Source organism: Crocodylus porosus, unplaced genomic scaffold (assembly GCF_001723895.1).
Source record: "Crocodylus porosus isolate Cpor-Errol unplaced genomic scaffold, CroPor_comp1, whole genome shotgun sequence".
In the NCBI taxonomy this organism is placed as follows: domain Eukaryota; kingdom Metazoa; phylum Chordata; order Crocodylia; family Crocodylidae; genus Crocodylus; species Crocodylus porosus.
The window spans coordinates 43,686,833-43,708,307 of record NW_017728931.1 but is presented as its reverse complement, the minus strand read 5'-3'; the positions used below and the strand labels follow the sequence as shown (position 1 = coordinate 43,708,307).

General features: G+C 45.6%; 1 protein-coding gene across 1 annotated transcript in view; it reads left to right on the top strand.

Annotated features, from left to right (window-relative positions):
• Window positions 1-12,945, top strand: part of PARP12 (poly(ADP-ribose) polymerase family member 12) — a gene marked incomplete at its 5' end in the record, with an annotated part of 29,129 nt that extends 16,184 nt beyond the window's left edge. Inside the window, 3 exons of the mRNA XM_019543893.1 lie at window positions 9,126-9,256; window positions 10,022-10,173; window positions 11,863-12,945. Coding sequence (XP_019399438.1) covers window positions 9,126-9,256; window positions 10,022-10,173; window positions 11,863-12,173 — 594 coding nt within the window. The remainder of the gene's footprint in view (window positions 1-9,125; window positions 9,257-10,021; window positions 10,174-11,862) is intronic.
• Window positions 12,946-21,475: the final 8,530 nt, after the last annotated feature.

The window sequence follows — 21,475 nt, the reverse complement described above, 5'->3', positions numbered from 1 at the left end:
ATTTAATTTTACAACTTTACTAAAGTCAACTAATCTCGTTACTATAGGTACTTTATCTTTTGTGCTGAACTGTCAAGGCCAGTTTCTCTCTCAAGTATGAGAAGCTCAAGTAATTTGAAATGAGGCACAGACAGGGGTGTGTATATGCAATACTGTTAATACAGAGGCATAAATTACAATTACAGAGTTTGTTGTGTTAGCTTCTGACCTTTTGTCACTTGACCTTTTGCCATCGGCATCTGAAATCAAAGACTTTGATCTTTGATACTCTTCTCAAACCTGCTGCTTATGAACAGGGAAGAATTGGTGGGGAATGTAGAAGTTGAAGGCAACTTGGGCAGCAGTGACCATGACATGATTGAATTCAGGATCCTGAGAAAAGGAAGGAAGGCGAGCAATAGAGTAAAGATACTAACCTTCAGAAAAGTAGATTTCAGTTCACTAAGGAAACTGATGGGCGGGATCCCCTGGGAGGCCAGTGTGATGGGGAGAGGAGTCCAAGAGAGTGAGTTGTTTTTTTTTAAAAAAACCTTACTAAGGGTGCAGGAACAAATGTACAATCCCAATATGCAGGACCATTAGCATGTATGGCAGAAGGCCAGCTTGGCTTTGCAGGGAACTCTTCAGTGAGCTAAAATACAAAAAAAGCTTACAAGAAGTGGAAACTTGGACAAACAACTAAGGAGGAGCAGCATTATACAGGCATGCCGTGATGAAAACAGGAAGGCCAAAGCGCAATTGGAGTTGTAGGTAGCAAGGGACATGAAGGGTAACAAGAAAAGTTTCTACAAGTATGTCAGTAACAAGAGGAAGATCAGCAAAAGTGTTGGTCCCTTACTGAATAGCAGAGACAACCGAGTGACAGATGATGCAGAAAAAACTGAAGTACTCAATGACTTCTTTATCTTATTTTTCACAGGCATGGTCAGCTCCCAGACTATTACGTCTGGCAGCACAGTTTGGGGAGGAGGTGAGCTGCTGAGAATGGTGAAAGAACAGGTTAGGGACTGTTTGGAAAAGCTGGACATGTACAAGTCCATGCAGCCAGACAGGATTACCTGAGGGTGCTGATGTAATTGGCCTATGTGATTGTAGAGCTGCTGACCCTTATCTCTCTCTGAAAACTCGTGGCAATCAGAATTCTTGGATGATGGGAAAAGGGCAAGTATAATGCGCAACCTTAAGGAAGGGATAAAGGAGGATCAGAGGAACTACAGACAAGTCAGCCTCACCTCAGTCACTAGAAAAACCTAGAAGCAGGTTCTAAAGGAATCCATTTGCCTGTGTTGCTCAATATCTTCATTAACAACTTGGAAGACGGGATGGAGTGCACCGTCAGCAAGTTTGCAGATGACACAAATTGTGGGGGATAGTAGGTGTACTGGAGAGTAGGGCTAGGATTCAGAGAGACCTAGACAAATTGGAAGATCAGACCAAAAGAAATCTTATGAGTGGGGATCCTGGTTCTCCCTGATTTTAAAAAAGAAAATTCTCTGATTAAAAGTCCAAAATCCATGATTAAAAAGGGGTGCATGAAACAGGCCATATTCGATTTGGATCCTGATTCAGCCTGAATCAGGGACAGTGATTTGATTCGTTGATTTGGATCACTGTCCCGAATCAATTTGGCCGAATCTGAAGATTCAGTGCTGATTCAGAGAGGAATCAGCGATTCGGTCATAGATAAAGCTTTAAGTGTTTTTTTTCTACATACCTCGAGGTACCAGGCACAGCTCATGAATGCTGCAATGGTGGGGGTGGATGGAGTGTCCCACAGGAGCACGGGGGACCTCCCCTGCATGCTCAGCAGCAGACCCAGAAGTCAACTGGAAGTACTTCTGTCCACTTCTGAGTCTGCCACTGAGTGTGCAGGGGAACCCCTCCCTCACTCCTTCAGTTAAGCAATCGGCTGTGGGAGGACCCCGGGAATCCCCCCCAGACCCAGGACACCAAGGCAGGGGTGGGGTTCCCCGCACACTCTGTGGTGGACCTGGAAGTGGACCAGAAGTGCTTCTGGTTCACTTCCAGGTTCATCGCTGAGTGCACTGGGGGCCCCCCATGCTTCCACGGGATGCTGCATCTGCCCCACCATCTCAGCATCACATACCTTGAATTATGTAGAAAAAATGTTTAAAGCTGTGTCTATGTCTGAAACATTGAATCTCTCTGAATCAATTCAGAGGGTTCTGATTTGATTCGGAGAGATTAAAGGGTCTCCTGATTCAGTTTGGATTTGGAGATTCGGCTGCCAAATCTGGCCAAATATCCACTGAATCGAATCAGAGACCGAAGCTTCTCACAGCCCTAATATATATATAATCCCAATTGAACACAATGCTTTATTCATATATTTACATATATTTGTATATATTTCCTATATTTACAATTTTAAAGCAATTTGGAAGCCTACCAGTGACTCAATCACTATAATAAAATAAATTCTAAATACCTATAAATTTTGGTATTTGATTTTGGGTTTTTTATCATGGAAAATCAGAGCTCCCTCTGCCCCCTTAGCTCACAGCATGGAGATCCAGGCCCCTCACTCTCCACCCACAGCCTCCCTAGCCACAACCCCTGCCCCCGCACCAGCCCTGCTGGGGGGGGGCAGCTGCCGAGGCTACAGGGCCAGGGACCCAGGTTCACAGTCCTCTGCCACCCACAGCATTGCCCAAGCCCTGCCTGCCACCCTCGGCGGCAACAGCTGCTGCACCGCAGTGGAGTGCAAAGCCCAGTTCCCCCTCCCCAACAGGTGGCATGGCTGGAGCGAAGTCTATGGGGGTGGGGCGGGTTGCCTACTGTGGGCTTGGGGAGGTGGCTCCCTGCTACTACGTGCACTCCTGAAGGGGCTGGGGGAACCATGCCCCCCAGATCTGTGCGTGGGGTGGGGGTGAGTGCAGGCTTCTCGCTGCAGACTTGGGCCCCTCACCCTGCTGTCCTACCTCAGAGCATCTGCAGCTCAGCAGGTGGAAACTGGTGCGGCAGGGCAAAGCAGGGCTGGGAGAGAAAGCTCCTTGCCACTGCAAGCCCCACATTGCCCTGGTGATGTGCCCCTGCCCACCCCACAGCAGTGGGGGCAGCAGCGTGTGGAGGGGGCATCTTGCCATGGCAGCGCAGGGCTTGCAGCAGCAAGGAGCTTCCCCGCCTTGCCTCACTCTGCTTTGCTGTGCTGGGTTCCACCCGCTGGACTGCAGAGGCCCCAGGGGAGGGCAGCAGGGTGGGAGCCTGAGCCCACAGCCCGCACCTACCCCTGCCCCATGCACAGGGAGTGTGCACAGCAGCGAGGAGCCAGCCTGCGGCAGTGGGGAGCCAGCTTCACCTTCCAGATGTGCCACCCATGGCCCTGTCCTGCTTCACCCAAACCCTACAGCTGCGCATTCTGGCCCCGGGCCCCAAGCACTGCCTGACTGGGCAACAGCCCCATCCATCCCCAGCCCTGCCCAACTCCCTCCCTCTCTTCCTCCCGACGGGGACCTCAATCCCCCCTCCATTTCCCCGTCAACTTACCTGCAGGAGCTGTTCTCCAGGCTGCCTGATGGCCACGTGCATATACATGCACATGGTATCCCCTTCCTGACTGCCGTCCTCCTGCTCTCTTGCAGCCCCTTGCAAGCTGGAACTCTGCCAGCCTGCAGAGCGCTTTTTGTAAAAGTGCAAAATCCATTTGTTGTCCATTAAATGAAGAAATCTGCATTTACCTTGGGTAAAAGGGGAAATCCGTGGGGGGGGGTTTGTTTTTGCATGGGAAATGGAAAACCCAGATCCCTGCTCATGAGGTTCAATAAGGAGAAGTGCAAAGTCCTGCACTTAGGGCGGAACAGTTCCATTCACCAATACAGGCTGGGGACCAACTGGCTAAGCAGCAGCTGTGCAGAAAAGGACCTGGGGTTACAGTGGACAGTAACCTAAATATGAGCCAGCAGTGTGATCGTGTTGTGAAGATGACTAATAGCACACTGGGCTACTTAGCATACTTAGGAGTGTTGGCAGCAGACTGAGGGAAGTGATTATTCCCCTCTATTTGGCACAGGTGAGGCCATATCAGGAGCTCTGTGTCCCGTTTTGCGCTTCCCAACCCCTCTTACAGAAAAGATGTGGACAAATTGGAGAGAGTCCAGCAGAAGGCAACAAAACAAGTTAGGGAGCTAGAGAACAGGACTTCTGAGGAGAGGCTGAGGGAACTGGGCTTATTTAGTCTGGAGAAAAGAAGACTGAGAGGGGATTTAGTAACCTGAGGGGTGGTTCCAAAAAGGATGGAGCTGAACTGTTCTCACTGATGGCAGATGGCAGAACAAGGAGCAGTAGTTTTAAGTTTTAAGTTGCAGCAAGGGAAGTTTAAGATAGCTATTAGGAAAAACTCTCCCCTGGGGAGGGTAGTAAGGCACTGGAACAGGTTACACAGAGAGGTTGTGGAATCTCCACCCTTGGAGATTTTTAAGATCTGGCTAGATAAAGCCTTGGCTGGGATGATCTAGTTGAGGCTGGTCCTGCTTTGAGAAGGGCATTGGACTAGATGACCTCCTGAGGTCCTTTCCAACCTTAATTTTCTATGATTCTACATAAAGCACGAGCAAGGGTTTAGATACATGCTTTAGCTCAGTTTTTTGAATTTATAAGACAAAGAATCCATGAGAGAGGCAAGATGTGCTCAGAGGTTTGTTATGCTTCTTCAAGCTAAAGGAATGTAGATAAGGAAAGAAGAATTGCACTATGATATCCAAGGTCTTTGTCTAAAGTGACAACAGCTTTGTATGTAAGAAGGTGCTACTTTGTGCAGATACCTTGATACATTGGCTTTAAGGGGAAAATGATATCAAAAGAATCAAGCCAAAGGGATACCATTTAGGGCCCAGGCCACCTTTCCTATGCTGAATGGGAAAAGCAAGGTGCTTGTGAAAAAGGATAGAAAAAGGTAGGAATAAGTTTGTGGGCAGTGGTGATTATCTGGAAAGATAAGAGTAATGAAAAGATCATCTGAATGCTGGTTCTGACCAGTTTCTAGAAGGCAGGAAGCCTGGTAAAATGTCATGCGATCAGAAATGTAGGGGGTTAATTCATAGATTACATAGACATTAGGGCTGGAAGGAACCTTGGGAGATCACATCCAGCCCCCTGCAGGAAGTCAGCTGGGGTCAAAGGATCCCAGCAACACAAGCGTCCAAACACTTCTTAAAGGAGTCCAGAGTAGATGCTTGCACCACCTCTGAAGGGAGTCTATTCCAGGTCTTGGGGGCTCAGATAGTAAAGTTTTTCCTTATGTCCAGCCTAAAACGGTCTTGGAGGAGTTTATGACCTTTGGACCTTGCCGTCCCTTGGGGTGAACAGACATTCCTCCAGATCCTGATGCATATACCCTGATGTACTTATAGGCTGCCACCAAGTCACCCGAGCCTGCACTTCTCCAGGCTGAAGAGTCCCTGGCTCTCAGCCTCTCTTCATAGGGCCTATTCTCTTGTCCTCTGATTATGTGCGGCTCTCCTCTAGACCACTTCAAGTTTCTCCACATCCTTCTTCAATTGTGGAGCCCAGAATTGGATGCAGTACATTGGATGTAAGAAAGTGAGGTTCTTTGCTATGGCCAGTAAATTTGTGATTGAGCTGCTCAGCAGAAATCTGCTGTTTCCATGACCCTATTGCACCTGGTCAGTTTTTTCAATGGCTTATTGTCGGGGATCTGCCATAATGTTGCAGCTGTGCGGTATAAACTAGCCTGCATAGCTGGCCTCTGTTAAAGTTAGGGGGGATGCCATGAGAACCAGTTTGTTTGGCTATAGATTTTAATAAAATAACTTTTCAATTAAATGTCTAACTGAATCTAGTTACTTCCTTGCCCTCTAGACATAGCAGCATGAGTATGAGTAGCTGAGAACTTGCCCCTGAGGTCTTAGGCAACTTATGCAACTCATGCTTTAGACTTATCTCCTTTTCCGGCTTGTTCACCTGTGTTGATGCAAGCTTCAGTCATGTTTTGTGTTCCTAGTGTACACAACCCCTGGGTGTGCGGGGGTGGACTGTAGCTCCTACACCGAGTTTGACTAAGACCTGAGCAGCTGAGCATACACATAGAAGCTTACCTTTGAACCTCTTATTTCAAGGTCAGGACTTTAGACTATATAAGAGATAGAGAATGTGCTGTTCCAATAGACAAGGTCTAGTTAATGCCTAGCGGTCACAAAGAGAAGAAAAAGAGATGAGGCTTTTTCATAAAATGTTTTTCTATTCTATGCATGTCTACAACCTTTACCTCTTTCGATTCTGTTGCATTTGATTGTGCTCCAAGGAGCTGCACTTTTGTGTACAGCTGAAGTCACTGCCAAAAGTAATTGATTTGGGTCACGAGGTAAACTTTTACTCTTATTCTTAGATGGAACTGGTGGAGGGCTCACATTTTATTCTTCTCCCTACGAGAATTGACTGGGGTGGCTAGTAGGGCTGTGCAAAATTTCACCAGCAGTTTCATTTCCACTTGTTTCAAGCTCAAAACAGTGAAATTGAAACGAAACAGAAAGCTTTGAAACAGACTTGAAACAACACACGGCATGTTGAAACGTTTTGAAATTTTCAAAATGTTTCAACTTTTGAAGCTCAAGCTGGGCTTGCCTGCGGGGAAACAGAAACTAAAGTAAGGAGAGCGGGGGGGCGGGGCTCTCATTATTGACTGTGTAGCTGGCCAGTGGCTGTCATCCTTCCCTGAGGTCCCTTCCAATCCCAGTGCTCTGGGGGAGGGATGGAAAAACTGCATAAACGGCAGCATTGTTTGAACTGCCCTGCTTTCTGCCTTGGTGTCAGTTGAGTGAGGGCACACCTTAACACATGCACAGTGTCACCCACCCATGTCACGAGTTTTGCCTGTCAGCAGCCAGAGGTGCAGGGCCGCAGAACCCAGATTCCCCCTGCACCTATCTCCTTGACAGCTGGCAGGCTTAATGGCCACAGCAGGGTGTAGCAGGCCTGCAGTTTTCATCCCCTCTGTGCTCCCAGACGGACACAGTTACACAAGCACCCATGACACAAATTTTGCCTGTCAGCAGCTAGAGGTGCAGGACCCCAGAACCCCTGTACCCATCTTGAAAGCTGGCAGGCTTTGTGGCCTCAGCAGGGGCTAGCAGGCCTGCAGCTTTCACCCTACTGCACCTTAACGTACACAGTGTGACCCATGTCACGAGTTTTGCTTGTCTGCAGCTTGAGGTGCGGTTTCCCCCAAGCCCCTGAACCTATCTCCATGAAGCTTGGCAGGCTTCATGCCCTCAGAAGGGACTACCATTCCTGCAAATTTCATCCAAATTGGGCCAGAAATGCCAAAGTTATAGGCTGTTTCGAGCTTCCCCATTATAGCCTATGGGCGAAACATTGAAACAGAGAAACTGTTTTGACGAAACAAAATGGAACAGCTGTTTTGAAAAGAAATGTAACGCTGTTCTGTCGAAACATTGAAACAGAACAGTGCCATTTCGTGCAGCCCTAGGGGCTAGGCTGGAACTTAAAAGTGACATGATGAAGGAATGGAAACTGGGTGGAGTGGTGGAGGGAGGTTGTTCGTGGTTATAAAACCAGGAAATCAATAAAGAGGAGGTAGTTTGGTCGGATTACTTAAAATGTGTTCTTTTGTTTCATGTCTATTTAATGAAGCCGGTTGAAATAGAAAAGGAAATATTGCCAGTCCCCCCACTGCCAGCTCACTCTATTTAGTGACTGACATTTTGGAGAGAGGATTTTTATTGTCGTGGCTGCTGCTGCTGCTTGAAAATTCAGTTACTACACCCTTTGAATTTAAAGCATAAGAGGTCAAAAAATCATCCAGTAGAAGTAGGGAAGGCAAAAGCTGACATTCCTTATGGTTTTATTTAAGGTAAAATGCTAGCATAAAACTCCTTCCACCATTTTCAGGCCTCTTATACATGAGGATGAACTGAATCTCCACTTCCCCTTCTCCCTCCACCCCGCTTTGAAATCCCAGTTTTGTAAACTAAATCCTTTTACAGCTTGCCTTAAAACAAAGGGCAGTGTAATTAAAATATGCATGTTCTGTAGAGCAGCGTTTCTCAACCCATGGGTTGCAAGAACATTTAAAAACAACTTAACGTGTACCTTGCTGGGATCGTCTGACCCCAGTAGTCTTTCCTGCCCAAGTGCAGGGGGGTTGGACCCGATGATCTCATGAGGTTCCTTCCAGCCCCTAACATCTATGAATCTATGAAAGGGTTGCAAACAATCTTAAAAAATGGATTCTCCTTTAAAGGACAACAAATGGGAAATGGTGGCTTTTCCCTTGCAGGTTGACAGAGTTCCAGCCTGCAAGGGGCTGCTTGGGGCCCCCCATGCCCTACACATTCCCCCCTGCCCCATATGGAGGGGCTGGGGCCTGAGGGTAGCAAGTTGGGAGTGAGGGACACAAATTGGTCCTGGTACAAAAAAGGTTGTGAACCACTGCTATAATGCATGTTCTATGGAGATTTAAGGGCATGGGCACACATATTACAACAGGTAAACAAGGCTGCAGAATCACAGTACATCATCTGCCTTCTAGAAAATGAAAACTAACCCATGAGACCTTATTCCTACAGAAGAGCACCAGGCTGCTGCAAGTTAGCTTTCATTTATGGTGGGGTGAGAATGTATATACAGTAGTTACTGCAAAGTAGCTGATTCTCTATAAATCTCCACCCTTGTTTATCTCAGGCTAACTTGTGTGTGCTCAGAGCCGTCCCAAGGGGTGTGAGGCTGGGAGCTGGTGAGCAGCTGGAGTGGAGGGAGGGCAGGTGGCAAGCAGCCGGAGCGCAAAACCAGCGGCATGCAGCAAGGCCTGTACGGCACTGTCCCTGGGGCCCCCCAAAGTGCGGGGCCCGGAGTGGTTGCTCTGATTTGTGCCCTCCTAGGATGGCCCTGTGTGTGCTTGTGGCCTGAAAAATAAAACAGTTCTGTGGCTTGCTGCAGGAGAGGTTCTTTCTGTTGATGCAGTGACTTCTGGCATGGGTTAGGCACAGTTTCAGAGGAAAATAGATTTTCTAAGTAAAAAGTCCACAGTCTCTGATATCGTACAAAAGAAACACTTTATGTGCCTCAGCCACTTGTTGCGTTGTGGTTCTGTGAAAGATGTAAGGTTTGTTCTTACATTTTTCTTACAGCTTATCAAACTTCTCAGTTCTTCGGAGGAATACAAAAAAATCCAGACAGACTTTCAGCGCACAATGCCCAAAACCGCCATTCTGTGCATCCAGAGAATCCAGAACCCATCTCTCTGGGAATTGTATCAATGGTATGTACAAAATACTGCCCTAGTAGGTTTTATGTAGTGGATTTTTTTTCTTTTCTGTTATGACTAATTCCTATGTACAATGCAATTATGCAGCTAAATATGTCTGTATTTTTTAATTTGCTGGGCTGCTCAGTTTAACTGCCTTGCTGCAGTCAGTATCTAAATGAAGAGTAGTTGGCTGAAGCAGGCAAGATGGAAGTGTTCTGATATTCAGAGGCCTTTGGGTTGTTGCCTAGTTCCTGACAGAGAACGCCTCTCCCTGTAGCCTTGGTGCCCATGATAGCTGCATTCCGCAGGAATTATGAAGCACTGAAGCAATAACAGAGATGTGCAAGTTAAAATGCCATTACTTGCATGGAAACTGAACCCCAATTAGAATGACCACCAGCCTCCAGGAGCTCAAAGCAAAATGCAACTCATTTTTATGGCATTTCCTTCAATAATGGATATACGTGATCAGACGCAGTTAAAAAAAATCTAGCTATTTCTCCTTCAGACTTGCATAGGAGGAAATCAATTCTATTCTTAAATGCTTGGGAGGTACTAGATGGAATGGCAGTCATAGATGGGTAAATCTGAGTACGAGCCTTTTGAAAAGCATTCATGTGGATATTTGCTTAATAAAATAAAGTATATTACACTTTTTAACAACACTTGATTGCTTTGCATCAGTGGGCACAAACAGCCTCTGAACTTAATAGAACCTGCTTGGCTAAAATAACCTGACTTTCCACTATAGCACCATGACAGTGCTGCTCATTACAGGCAGAAAGAACAAATGCACAAAAGGAACGCAGGGAAAGCTGTGGCCGAGAAGTTCTTATTTCATGGGACCAGTAAACAGTACGTTGATGCCATATGCCAGCAGAACTTTGACTGGAGGGTCTGTGGCCTTAATGGTACAGTCTATGGCAAAGGTAATTCCCAAGTTTATTCTTCTGTTAACCTTGGCTTGAAAAAAACCTTCAGAAAAACAGTAGCTACAGCAAAAATGTGAACTCGAGGATGTCAGGGGAAAAGGACACTCACCTGAGTTAAGTGTTACAGGGAAAGCTTCCTGTTGCTTGAGCTGCTGCCACCCTTCCACAGATTAGCTGTGGAGAACAGTGTATGGATGGGCAGGGGGTTCGGGAGCACTCAGAACAGTCATTTTGCCTGACACACAAGACAGCATCTGAAAAGAAACTGGTCAGTATCTTCTGGGTGCAGCATTGGCACTCTTCCCTCTACACCAGAGGTATAAAACTTATTTGGCCCATGGGCTGGATTAGGGAACTGGGTTTAGTTTGTGAGATGGATTGGGCCCACAAACCAACCCTGTGCTGGTGGAGGCACTGCATGTAGCATAAGCCGTGGACTGGCTGTGTGCTGTTTGTAGCATGCGTGCAGGCTCCAGGCCTGTGTACTGTATGCAGCATGCACTGCTTTTGTGTGCAGCGTGTGCGGCCAATCTGGAGCACATGCTAAACACAGCACGTGGAGCCACTCTAGGACATGCACTGCATGCGGCGCCCATGCTGGACCAGCTGTGTTCACTAGATCTGGCATGTACGGCCAGTCAGTGGGTCTGATACAGACTGAGCCTGGATCCAGCATATAGGGTCAGTCCAGAGTGAGTACCACATGCAGCATGTGCCCCAGACCAGCCTTGCGCTGTGTGCAGCCTATGCCAGACAGGTTTCGCCTGCTTCATGCAGCACACAGGGGTGGGGCCAGTGCATGCTGCACTACAGGTTGAATAGGGCCCACAAGCCATATCTTTGACATCTCTTGTCCTACACTATTTGTGAGGTCACTGAACAGTTGCTTGAGAGAGAGCATGTTGTGCTGTTGAGAAGTATGGAAGTGAGAGGAGTTAGGAAGAGCATGGAAAAAACTCTTGCATTGGCATTTGTCCTTTGGATAGGGTTGAGCCCAGTGCAAACCACAGATTACTCAGCATTCACTTAAGGAAGCCATCACTTCCCATGTCAACACCACGTGCAGCCTGTCTTTCCTGAACCACAAGAGAAAGAGATAATGTGTTTTGTGTCTGATGCCTTGAAAGCAACTGGCCCTAAGTGTTTATCCCCTGACTGGAAATGATTTCTCGTGCCTTACTCCTTTTTACTTTTAATGCAAGAAACTACCACATGAAGTGGAACAAAATAGACTAATTTTTTAAAAACAAGTAATGTAGCTGATCAGAGCTCGCCCTCCCCCCTCTCTGCCATCAGTTGTTCTGCATATTAGAACATTGTGGAAACAAAAGGTTTCTGTTTTAAATCTCTAAAAGGTTACTCACAGTAGAGAGTGAGTGGTGAGATAAGGAGTTGGAGATACATGGGCAGAAAGTATGTTCTTATGGAATGAGAATGGAAACATGCTCTGTTGTTACTGTCCTTCCTGTGTGGTGAAAGATCAAGTTGTGATCCTAGTTGATGATTGTATCAGAAAAGATGTACACCACATCTGAGTGCCTTGAAAAGGCTGTCTGCAAATTTCTTACCAGTAAACATTTTGCTGTTATTTGTGTGCCCACCTCCCTCATTTGAATTCCCAGCGCTTGTCTTGCAACAAGGCATCAATCTTAACTAACTACACCTTTACTTGTGTGTCTTTTGCAGGAAGCTACTTTGCAAGGGATGCATCTTACTCTGATAACTATAGCAAGTGTGAGCACAACGTCAAGACAATGTTTCTGGCACGGGTGCTGGTGGGGGAGTTCACCTGTGGTAACTCTTCCTATCGTCTTCCTCCCCCCAAAAGTGGTCAAAACAGTTACTATGACAGCTGTGTGAATAGCACGAGTAACCCATCTATCTTTGTCATCTTTGAGAAGTACCAGATTTATCCTGAATATCTGATAGAATACACAGACCAGCCATTGGCAGCAAAGCCATTAAGTGCTTATTCATTCAGTTCATATTTACAATAGGATTTGTTTAACTGAGAGTGCTGTCTGTCAGAAGTGGGCTTGGTAGCATTATTAAACATTAGGGCCTTGTTGCATGTTAATTTCAGGCAGCTTCTGGAGCTCTTAACCTTCGGATTGCCCACACGTGAACACCTCAAACTAGTTTTAAGCGTGCTTTAAGTGGCTTAAAGATATGCCACTCTTAGGGCAGGTTTCTCTCTCATCCATGTCAACCAGCTCATGTTCCCTTAATGTGTGGCCACTCCCTACAGGTGAGCTACCCAAGTTACAGCCCTCCAGGATCACAGGATGCATTGCCTCCCCTCTCCACCCCCCTGTGGTCAGACTTTCTCCCCTCTGAACTCTTCTGCCCAGGGGTGCAAGCCTGCAGAGCACTTGCCAGCTAGCCAGGTTCCAGGACACGAAGGGATCCAGGTGCGGGGTTTACAGGGCATGGGGAGGAACAAGGCAGGGAATGTGATTGGGTCGCCATGAGCTGCAGTTTCCTTCCCAGGGCAGGGACAGTAGCTCCCCTAAAAATGCCTTTCCTCACCTCTCCCACTTCCCAGCCACCCCCAGAAGCACTTCAGTACCCCCTAGAACCCAATCCCAAATCCCGTCATATTAAAACATAAGACCTTCTTTAATTTGCTTCCTCTTCATTTCTTTTTAATTTTTTTTTTATTTTTTGATTTTATCCTTCCATAGCTGACTTCATTTCACCACCCTTCCCCCACCCTCATTTCCTTTCCACCTCCCATTTTCATTACCCAGCTGCATTCCATTAACTCTGCCTCCCAGCTTCATTTTCCTGCCTCCCCTCAGCCCACCTCCCCCCCAGCAGGGATGGAAGCCCGTCCTGGTTCACCAGCCTTGCAGTGGCGACTCACAGCTGTAGCTCCTGGGCAGGCCCCTGCTCACCAGCCCTCTAGTGACCAGCTCAACATGTAATAAGACCCTTCTTCTCTCCACAGTCTCCTAAGTAACTTACAGTACTTTATAACATAAAGGACATTTTAAGAATTTGAAAAACATATCTTAGTGGGGTTACTTCATTTTCTCTACTTAGTTGGGGGTTATAAATCTTCTTGGCATTCACTTGGTTCTTGTAAGGGGACATGAAGAAACAGATTAACAGTTAGCTGTACGACTCTTAACATGACTTACTTTTAATGCTCTGTAGTTCATTTTTATTAATTCTCAGGGAGGGAAGTCAGATGTGTAGTAAGCAGCAGGAGTAGAATTTGCACAAGCCATTTTTTGGCAAGACATTTCTTTACTTCCATAGAAATGGTTTTGCCCACAGAGTTGCTGTGCACTGCTGCTTCCACATCAGAGTGACCTGTTAACATGCTCTGCTACTCTGTGGGGTGTTTCTTCTTAATACTTTGTGCTTGCCAAGGTGTAAATGTGTGTTGTAAAAATAATGCAGGGAGTCATAAAGAACACACAATTTCATTAACTACTAGTGCTATCAGCAATCTGACTCGACTTTTGAGATGCTAATAATGAGTGAGGGTTTTTTTATGTGGTTGGAGCATCAACAGTGTGGCTGTGGTCTGTCTTCACTCTTGCCAACACAGCTATTTCAAACAGCACAACTAAGAACTTCCCTTTCTTACTTTATTCTCATATGGACCAAGCAATTCTGCAGTAAAAACTAATGTGGAATATAGTTTGTGTTCTCCTTTCCTAATGAAAGGAGGATCTTTAGGGTGAAGATTGTGGGGAACCGAAGGTGTAAGTTGTTGGCCCTATAATTGGGACACGGTAAACTATTTTTGTTGATGTACAAGAAAGGATAGAGTTGAGTTGGGTTTGAGTCTCTCTCTCTCTCTCTCAGGGTTGTATTCATTCCTGTATGGTTAACAGGAGTCAAAAGCAATCAAAGGTCCCTTGCTGAAGTAAACAGTTCCACCCTTTGTGAATGTAAGAAACAGAGACTATGAACCTTCTGTTCACAAAGTTGTGACTTCAGAAGACAGCTGCACTTCAGAGCTCCGCTCCTTTTTGGGAGGTCTTCCCTTCTCCATCTGCAGTCCAATGAAAACTGCAGTCTGGATTTTTAATTACAGCCAAGGAAGTGAGGGGAGCAGGGAGAAGCATTTGTGGTAGTAAATCTCTACAAAAGTCTGCTCTGCAGTGTACCAAAAACAAAGCTAAAAAAGCCAAAAAAACCCAGCTCCCCAAATACCCCCCAATCAAAAAAAAAAAAACACAACTCAACAAAACAAAAAGAAAACAACAAAAACCTGACATAACCCTAAGGAAATTCTACTTATTTGTACAGCTTCTGTACTTCTAATTATTTTGTCCTCTGGTAAAAGTTGCTCACCAGAAGCCAAGTGCTAAAGGTGGAAAGGAGCGAAGGGATAATAAAAATTGCTCATCCTTTTCTGCTGGTAACGTTGTTAGAGCATATATAAAATAAACTGTAGAACCTAATGCTGTGCTAATGTGCTATTTCACCAAATAGGTCCTGCTATAGTTAAGAAGCGAACAAGAATTAAGGATGAACCACTCAAGCTTTTCAGCACTTTCACTGTCTATCTACATTTTTGTTCAGGTGGGAGAGAAAGTATTGTGGCATTTACTGGAAACTCAAGCTGGTGTGTACTTCAGTAATTAATTACTGTGATTACAGAAGTACAACTTAACAATTGTGTCACTTGTAAATACAAGGGTACTGCTTAATCATCATTTTTCCTCACCAAAATTGATGCAAGTGACAATGCTTTGGATTACAAGAAGTGTTCCTCCAGTTATAGCAGTTGCATTGGCTAGTTGTGTATTTCAAGTGCCTTGGAATTTCCATGTTTTAAACAAGAAAAAATTAACTGGAAGTTATTTTGAAACGCCTTTAATGTATGAAGCTGAAATCAAATTTTTTATTATTCTCAACTATATGCCTTGGCTCTTTGGCAGCTAGAATGTATGACATCTTTTTTAATGGAAACTATTAAAGAATTTTGCCTGAAAAATGGGCCAGGTTAAAGTTGTCCATTATTTGTCAACTATCAGCAATTCTGCTTTAAACAGGAACACAGAGGACCATATGAGTGGACACTTGTCAGTGTATGTGGTAAGTAGCAGTTACATAATGGATATGATTTAATGCCTTTCATGGGGAAAAAAGAGAAGTTTTATATTGCATCTAGTACATGTATTGGGGAGTTGTTTGTTTGTTTGTTTGTTTGTTTGTTTTAAGTACTGCAGAATAGCCAGGCTCTACCTGCATTCTAGATGCACATTTTCGTACTTCACAGTTGTCTCCATTCACTGGTTGGTCCTTCATTGGATGCATTTTTGGTGTTCAGACATTATAGAGAACATGGATTTAGCCACAACTAATAGGATAAATTCTGATCAAGATCTTTATTTATACTTGCTAGAAAGTTATGTTCAGTAAAATTAAATGTTCTCATACTTGTTTAAATCCAGTCAAGTTTTTTTTAACACTCACTGAGCACATCTACACAAGACAGTTATTGCACAGTTGACTAATTAGCTGCACAATAAATGTCACATATCTACATATATGCCCCTATTAGGCTGGAGTAAACTAATTTACTCTGCAGCAGGGTAGTACTTGTATTTCTCCAGCTGTGGAGTAGAAAACTCCATAGCACTGCATGTGTAGATGCTGCCCTGGCTGGCTAGAGCATGAGGGTGCTTCATTGTGGGGGCTGCCTGCTTGCTAGTCCTGCACTGGAGCACCCTCCTGCCCCATCCAGCCCCTCCACAGCACACTGAACCAGACTGGAGCAGCCCTGGGCTGGCAGGCTGATTTCCCTGCACCCCCTGCCGGGTTCCCTGCCAGCCGGGACTGCTCGGACCTGGCTCAACATGCTGCAGTCCTAAGTGCACTTGTAAACGTGTGCCTGGAAGCAATAAGCTCTGGTGCAATAAGCACCACAGTTTATTGCAGTGCATTAATATGCATGTGTAGACATGTCCACTGAGAGACAAGTGACTGAAAAAACTAGATAAAAATAAATCAATTTAAGCCACTCATTTGACATTTCAGTTTGCGTCCAAATAGTAAATTACACACAGAGGAAACCACTTGACTAATTATCCTGCTGTAGTGCAATTCATGTAGCATCAGCAAATTGGGGTTTTTTTTAAATTTCTATAGAAAAAGAGAGCATTATGTGAAAAAGGTTTTTTAAAACTATTCCGTGAGGTAAGATTATTTATTTTGGAAGGAGAAGAGTGGCAGTGGTTCTAGATAGATTTGTATGTATTAAGGGAAGATTCAGTTTCAGAATATACACAAATAAAGGGACAGTGTGAGGTTAAAACTTCTAAAAGTTTTCTTAGTGACTCAGTATTGGAGCCGGCTGAAAACTTTCTTGCGCAAAATAGTTTTGTTGACTAAAGGTTTGTTTTTTGCATGAGAAGTTTTAAAACAAAGTTTCCTTTTTCAGTTGTACTAGTTTTCAAAACACAGGGTGTGTCTACATGTGAATTAATGTGCCATTGCTACTGTGCATTAAGTTTAGTACCTCTAGTATGAGGTAATAATACATAAATGCACAGCTGACGCTAATGCACAGTAGCAATGGAGCACAATCTTTTTGTGATGCTTCATGTGCAGTAGACTAATTCTACTGTGCATTGGCACATTAGCATGCTTTTTGCCATGGTGTTCTAATGTGCAGCAGAATTAGTCTACTGTGCATTAATCATCTTGTGTAGGTGTGCCCCGTGAGAAGTTCTGAATATTCAGTTCCTTCCTCCCTGCCTCTTTTTGTTAGTGAATAAATGGAATAGAATATTGTGTCAGTTTTGTTTCTTCTCCCCTTCCCACTCCTGGGTTTCCTATACTTTTCTCCTGTCGGACAAGTTGTAGCAGCAAAAGGAAACCTTAGGCATTAAATTTGCCACTGCATTTTCAAAAGCTGAGGAAACTTGTGCAGGGGGAAATGACAGGCTTTTCAGCTGACTGATTTTGCTACTTTTGCATGTTTTCTGACCTTCTAACTGCTAAAAATAGCAGTCAGCTGTACTTTGGGTTCCTAATAAACTTTTTTTTCTGTCAAGCAGTTATGAACTACAGAAGCCTGTGTACAACTGATGCCATTGTAATTGGACTTATTTTTGTAAATTGTAATTCTAACAACCTAAAATTTAAGTTAACATTGACTGCTTTTGAGTGATAAAAGTATCCCTTAAATATTTGGCTCAAGAGTGATTGAGCATAAGCAGTGAAACAGGAATGGTTTGGTTACATGGGAGGAAAAAATCAGGCACGACATTTATCTTTTTTCCCCTAGTGTGATAGTAGTGCAGCGCACAGGACAACAAGACAGGTTCGGATTTAAGACTGACCTGTTGTGGATATTAGACAAGATGTTTTAACTTTACAGTGATACTTTTTGCATATAGGTATTTGATAACACAGCCATATCCTAACAGTAAGCAAAATATCACTGTGGGTGGGAGAGACAGTGAGCATTTTGTTTTGTGTAGCACGTAAGTTTGACACCTGTAGCCTGGGCATGTTCTGAGACTAGGCCCTGTGGAAAGGGCAGCATTGTGATATTTTCTGGCAGTGACTGCATTAGAAGAGGGGAATGGGAGAGTCCACTTCCAGTGGATATCAGGACACATGCATCCACCTTCAGCAGATGGAAACAAACCCAGAAGGTTGTCTCTGGCCTGAGGTTGAAAAGATCAAAAAAGTATGAAAGTGGAGATAGCAGCAATGTTGGGTGGCTCTACTTAGAGTATCTGAAGCAGGGGTGGGCAAAATGTGGACTGCAGGCCAGATGCGGCCCGCCAGGCCATTCTATCCAGGCTGCGGGGCCCCTAAAAAATTTAGAAAATTAATATTTATCTGCCCTGACTGCCTGTCATGTGGCCCTCAATGGCTTGCCAAAACTCAGTAAGCAGCCCTTCCACCTGAAATAATTGCCTGCCCCTGATCTGGAGGCTAGATGAGTAGTTTGTGGCCAGGTAGTTATGCATCCATTTTACCAGCAAGTATTCTTTGAAGCTGAACAGCAATGAGCCTGCCTCTTGTTCACAAGTTTTGTACATGGTTTCCAAGGTGTCTTCTTCGTTTTTAAAGTAGAATGATCACTGTGATTATTTGATTGCTTACTCTCAGAAACGACTGAGGAAAATCCTGTTGATGGTTTCAAGATAATGGTGGAGAGGCAGGGAGTGGAAATATTAGAGCCTTTAATGTCTGACCAAACATTAGCAGGGCAGTGACAAAACAAGCTATATTGCTTTGTTCTATATCACTGCCTTCATTAGTTGACCTTAAACGTTTTCAACCCAAGTGTTTTAAAGGCACAGTGTTACCTAAAATTTAATGCTAAGCCAATATGTGACATAAAACATTTATTTTGTGAAATGACTACAGAAAACTTGCAGTGTAAAACAAGGCAAAGGAAGTAACATTTCACATTCTTAATTAAGAGTAATTTTAAGGCATCATCCCCCACTACCCCAGGAACAGTGTTTCCAAAGCAGCAGATTACAAATGTTTTCTGTCCCAACATTTGCATAAAAGTACCATTTTTTACATGGACAGCTCTGTGACGAGTACAGGTATATGTATCCATGCTGGGAAGATGTTTTATGTATAAGCTTCTCCCTATCAAATAGGCTTTGCTTGCTGTCAGCTGCTTGGGAATGACTAGAACCTCTTGAAAAGTAGTTGCATGTAATCTTAAAACAGACCTGCAACCAGATTGTGGCAGACATAAATATTTGCAGTTTCTATAGCAATTATTCATGCACCACCTTCCTTGTAACTTTCAGAAATCAGAAGCTTCATGTCTCTTCAAAGGAATATGCTAAACCTGAAATACCAGCATTCACCATGAGTAATAGATATAAAGTGGTAAATTTAACTCTTTGTTTACAAACATGAGGTCACTTAGAGCTTTCAGTAGGGCTCAGCAGGACCGCTTTGTCTAAGGTGCTGTGCCCAAAAGTCATGCTAAGAGAGCCTCTGTTAAAGCGGCAAACAATTTAATTATACATCCTTTTTTGTACAGTCCATAGACCAGGGCAGGCAAAATACAGCCCGCGGAGCCCCTAAAAAATGTAGTAAATTAATATTTATTTGCCCTGGCTCCCTGTCAAAGCTAACAGGATCCAGGGGCAGTAGGACCCAGAGGGAGCCCTCAGCAGGGTTGAACAGCCCAGCCCCACCCACCCCCAGCCATTTCCCTGCTTCCTGCCCCTGCTGTGCTCCAGCACCACATGGCTGTGGCTCCTGGTTGCATCCCTGGACCACGGAGCATGGGGCAGTGTGTGTGCGCGCACGCGCGCATAGGGGGAGTCCTACACGCACACCCCCCCATACACATGCAACCCCTCCTTGCTCTGCCATACACAAACCATAGCCACCCTCCCCACATATCTACACACCCACAGCCTCCACAAACCTATACCTACCCCCCACCATATACAAGAGTAAGGCTTCATTTTAAGCTATTGTGCAGTCACCTCTGTGTACGCTACACACACACGTGTGAATCAGGACAAAAATATTTTTTGGAGTCAAATTAATGAATGTTGTAGCTGTTTGATTTTTAGAGTATAATTTGGTATGTTTCTGGTTCTGAGATGGCAAAACACCCTGCTGAAAGCAGTACTTCTGGGGGGAGGGGGAGGGACTTCTGGTGGCAAAGGTCAGGGGTTGGGGGCGGGAGTTCCAGTCACAAAATGGCAACCAGGGGCGGGGCACCTGTCAAGGGGCGGGGCTACCCATCCAACCCTCGACCACTTGCCAAAACTCAGTAAGCAGCCTTCTGCCCAAAATAATTGCCTGCCCCTGCCATAGACCACTAAATACAGTGAGGGAGACAGGACCATTGCAGACTCAGGTGTAATAAGAGAAGACGAAAGCCATGTGGTGTCCATATCAGCAACTACTGCTTAAATGGAAAGAGGTCTCTTGTATGCAGTTAGCAAGTAAGCAGCCTCCGGCGTAAGAACGTGACTGCTTTCCTATGTGTGCGCCTAAGGAAACGCTAATTGATTTGCAGAATTCTGTCTCGGGGCCTTGTTACCCCTAATGCTGTGAGCCACACAAATGTTTGGCTTACTGCTGGCTTGGAGTTTGAAGCAGTCACGCCTTTAGTCTAGAAAACTTCTCTGCCTGCCCCCTACCTACACAGCCGCACTTGCCACTAGAGGGCTGGTGAGCAGGGAGGTCCCTTCCAGCCCGACTCTCACCCACTGCAGCGGCAGCATTCTAGACTGCAGGGAGCGGGGAGGCGGCAGGTCCCTCGAGAGAGGCTGGGAGGCTGCCAGGGAAGGTCACTGCCGCCCATTCCCACCTGCAACAGTGGAGCTGCGCTGCTAAGAGCCTGCAAGTGAAATGCCCCAGGATCTGGCTGTCCTGGGGGTGGGGGGAAGCTCTCCCCAGAGAGAATTGTGGGATCAGGATTGGGTCCTAGCAAAGCAAGCTGAGAGATTTCCCCAAGATGAGGGGAGGGGGCAGGGGAATAGTGACCAGAGCTATGCAGGTGCCTACTCCGTGTCCAGTGCCTGGCTAATCCCAATGTCTGGCTTCTGTGTAAAACTAGAACCATGGCAGAGGGGTGGGGGGAAGTGGTGATGCTGCCTGGCACTGGGGCTTTGATTTCCCCCACCTTCCCAGCCCAGCCTGAGCCTTGGGGTTACCCTGTCTGCAGACACCCTGCCAAGCCTGCTCCCTCCACTTCTGGTTACAGGCAAATGAAAGCAGAGCCCCTTTTAAAGGCACTGATGTAGCCCGGAGGGCCTGGGCAAAGGCAGAAGCAAAGATAACACCGGCTCCACAAACATATGACACCAGGCTCCTGCCCTGTCCCTTCCTAATCTGTAGTGATCAGCATGCCCAACGGGGTGCCCAGTGCTTGGTGCTCAGCCACCTCTCCATCCCAGAGACAATCGTGATCAGCTTCCAGCCATGGTGTTCAGCTCTTAACATGGTTCCTAGGGGAGGGTTGCTGCTTGGGACCACTTCCCTGCACTAAGGATGATTGCTTGTTTAAAACTGACCTGGACCTATCATAGCCCAAAGGGAGATCTGACATTAACCTAAAAACCACTCACCTTAGGAGTGGAGGAAAGAAAGCAGCAGCAGGATGATGCTTTGTTTAGATTTCCTTTTCTGAGCTCTCTTTTCTGCATGGAGAGCCCTCACCCTTCACGATAAGAATTATACTACTAATCGTGGGGGGATGCGGGCACGCTAGAAGGAAGCAACAGACTACAATCAGACCTAGACAGGTTACAAGGGTGGGCGGACGAGAATAGGATGGGATTCAACACAGACAAGTGCAAAGTGATGCACCTGGGGAGGAACAACC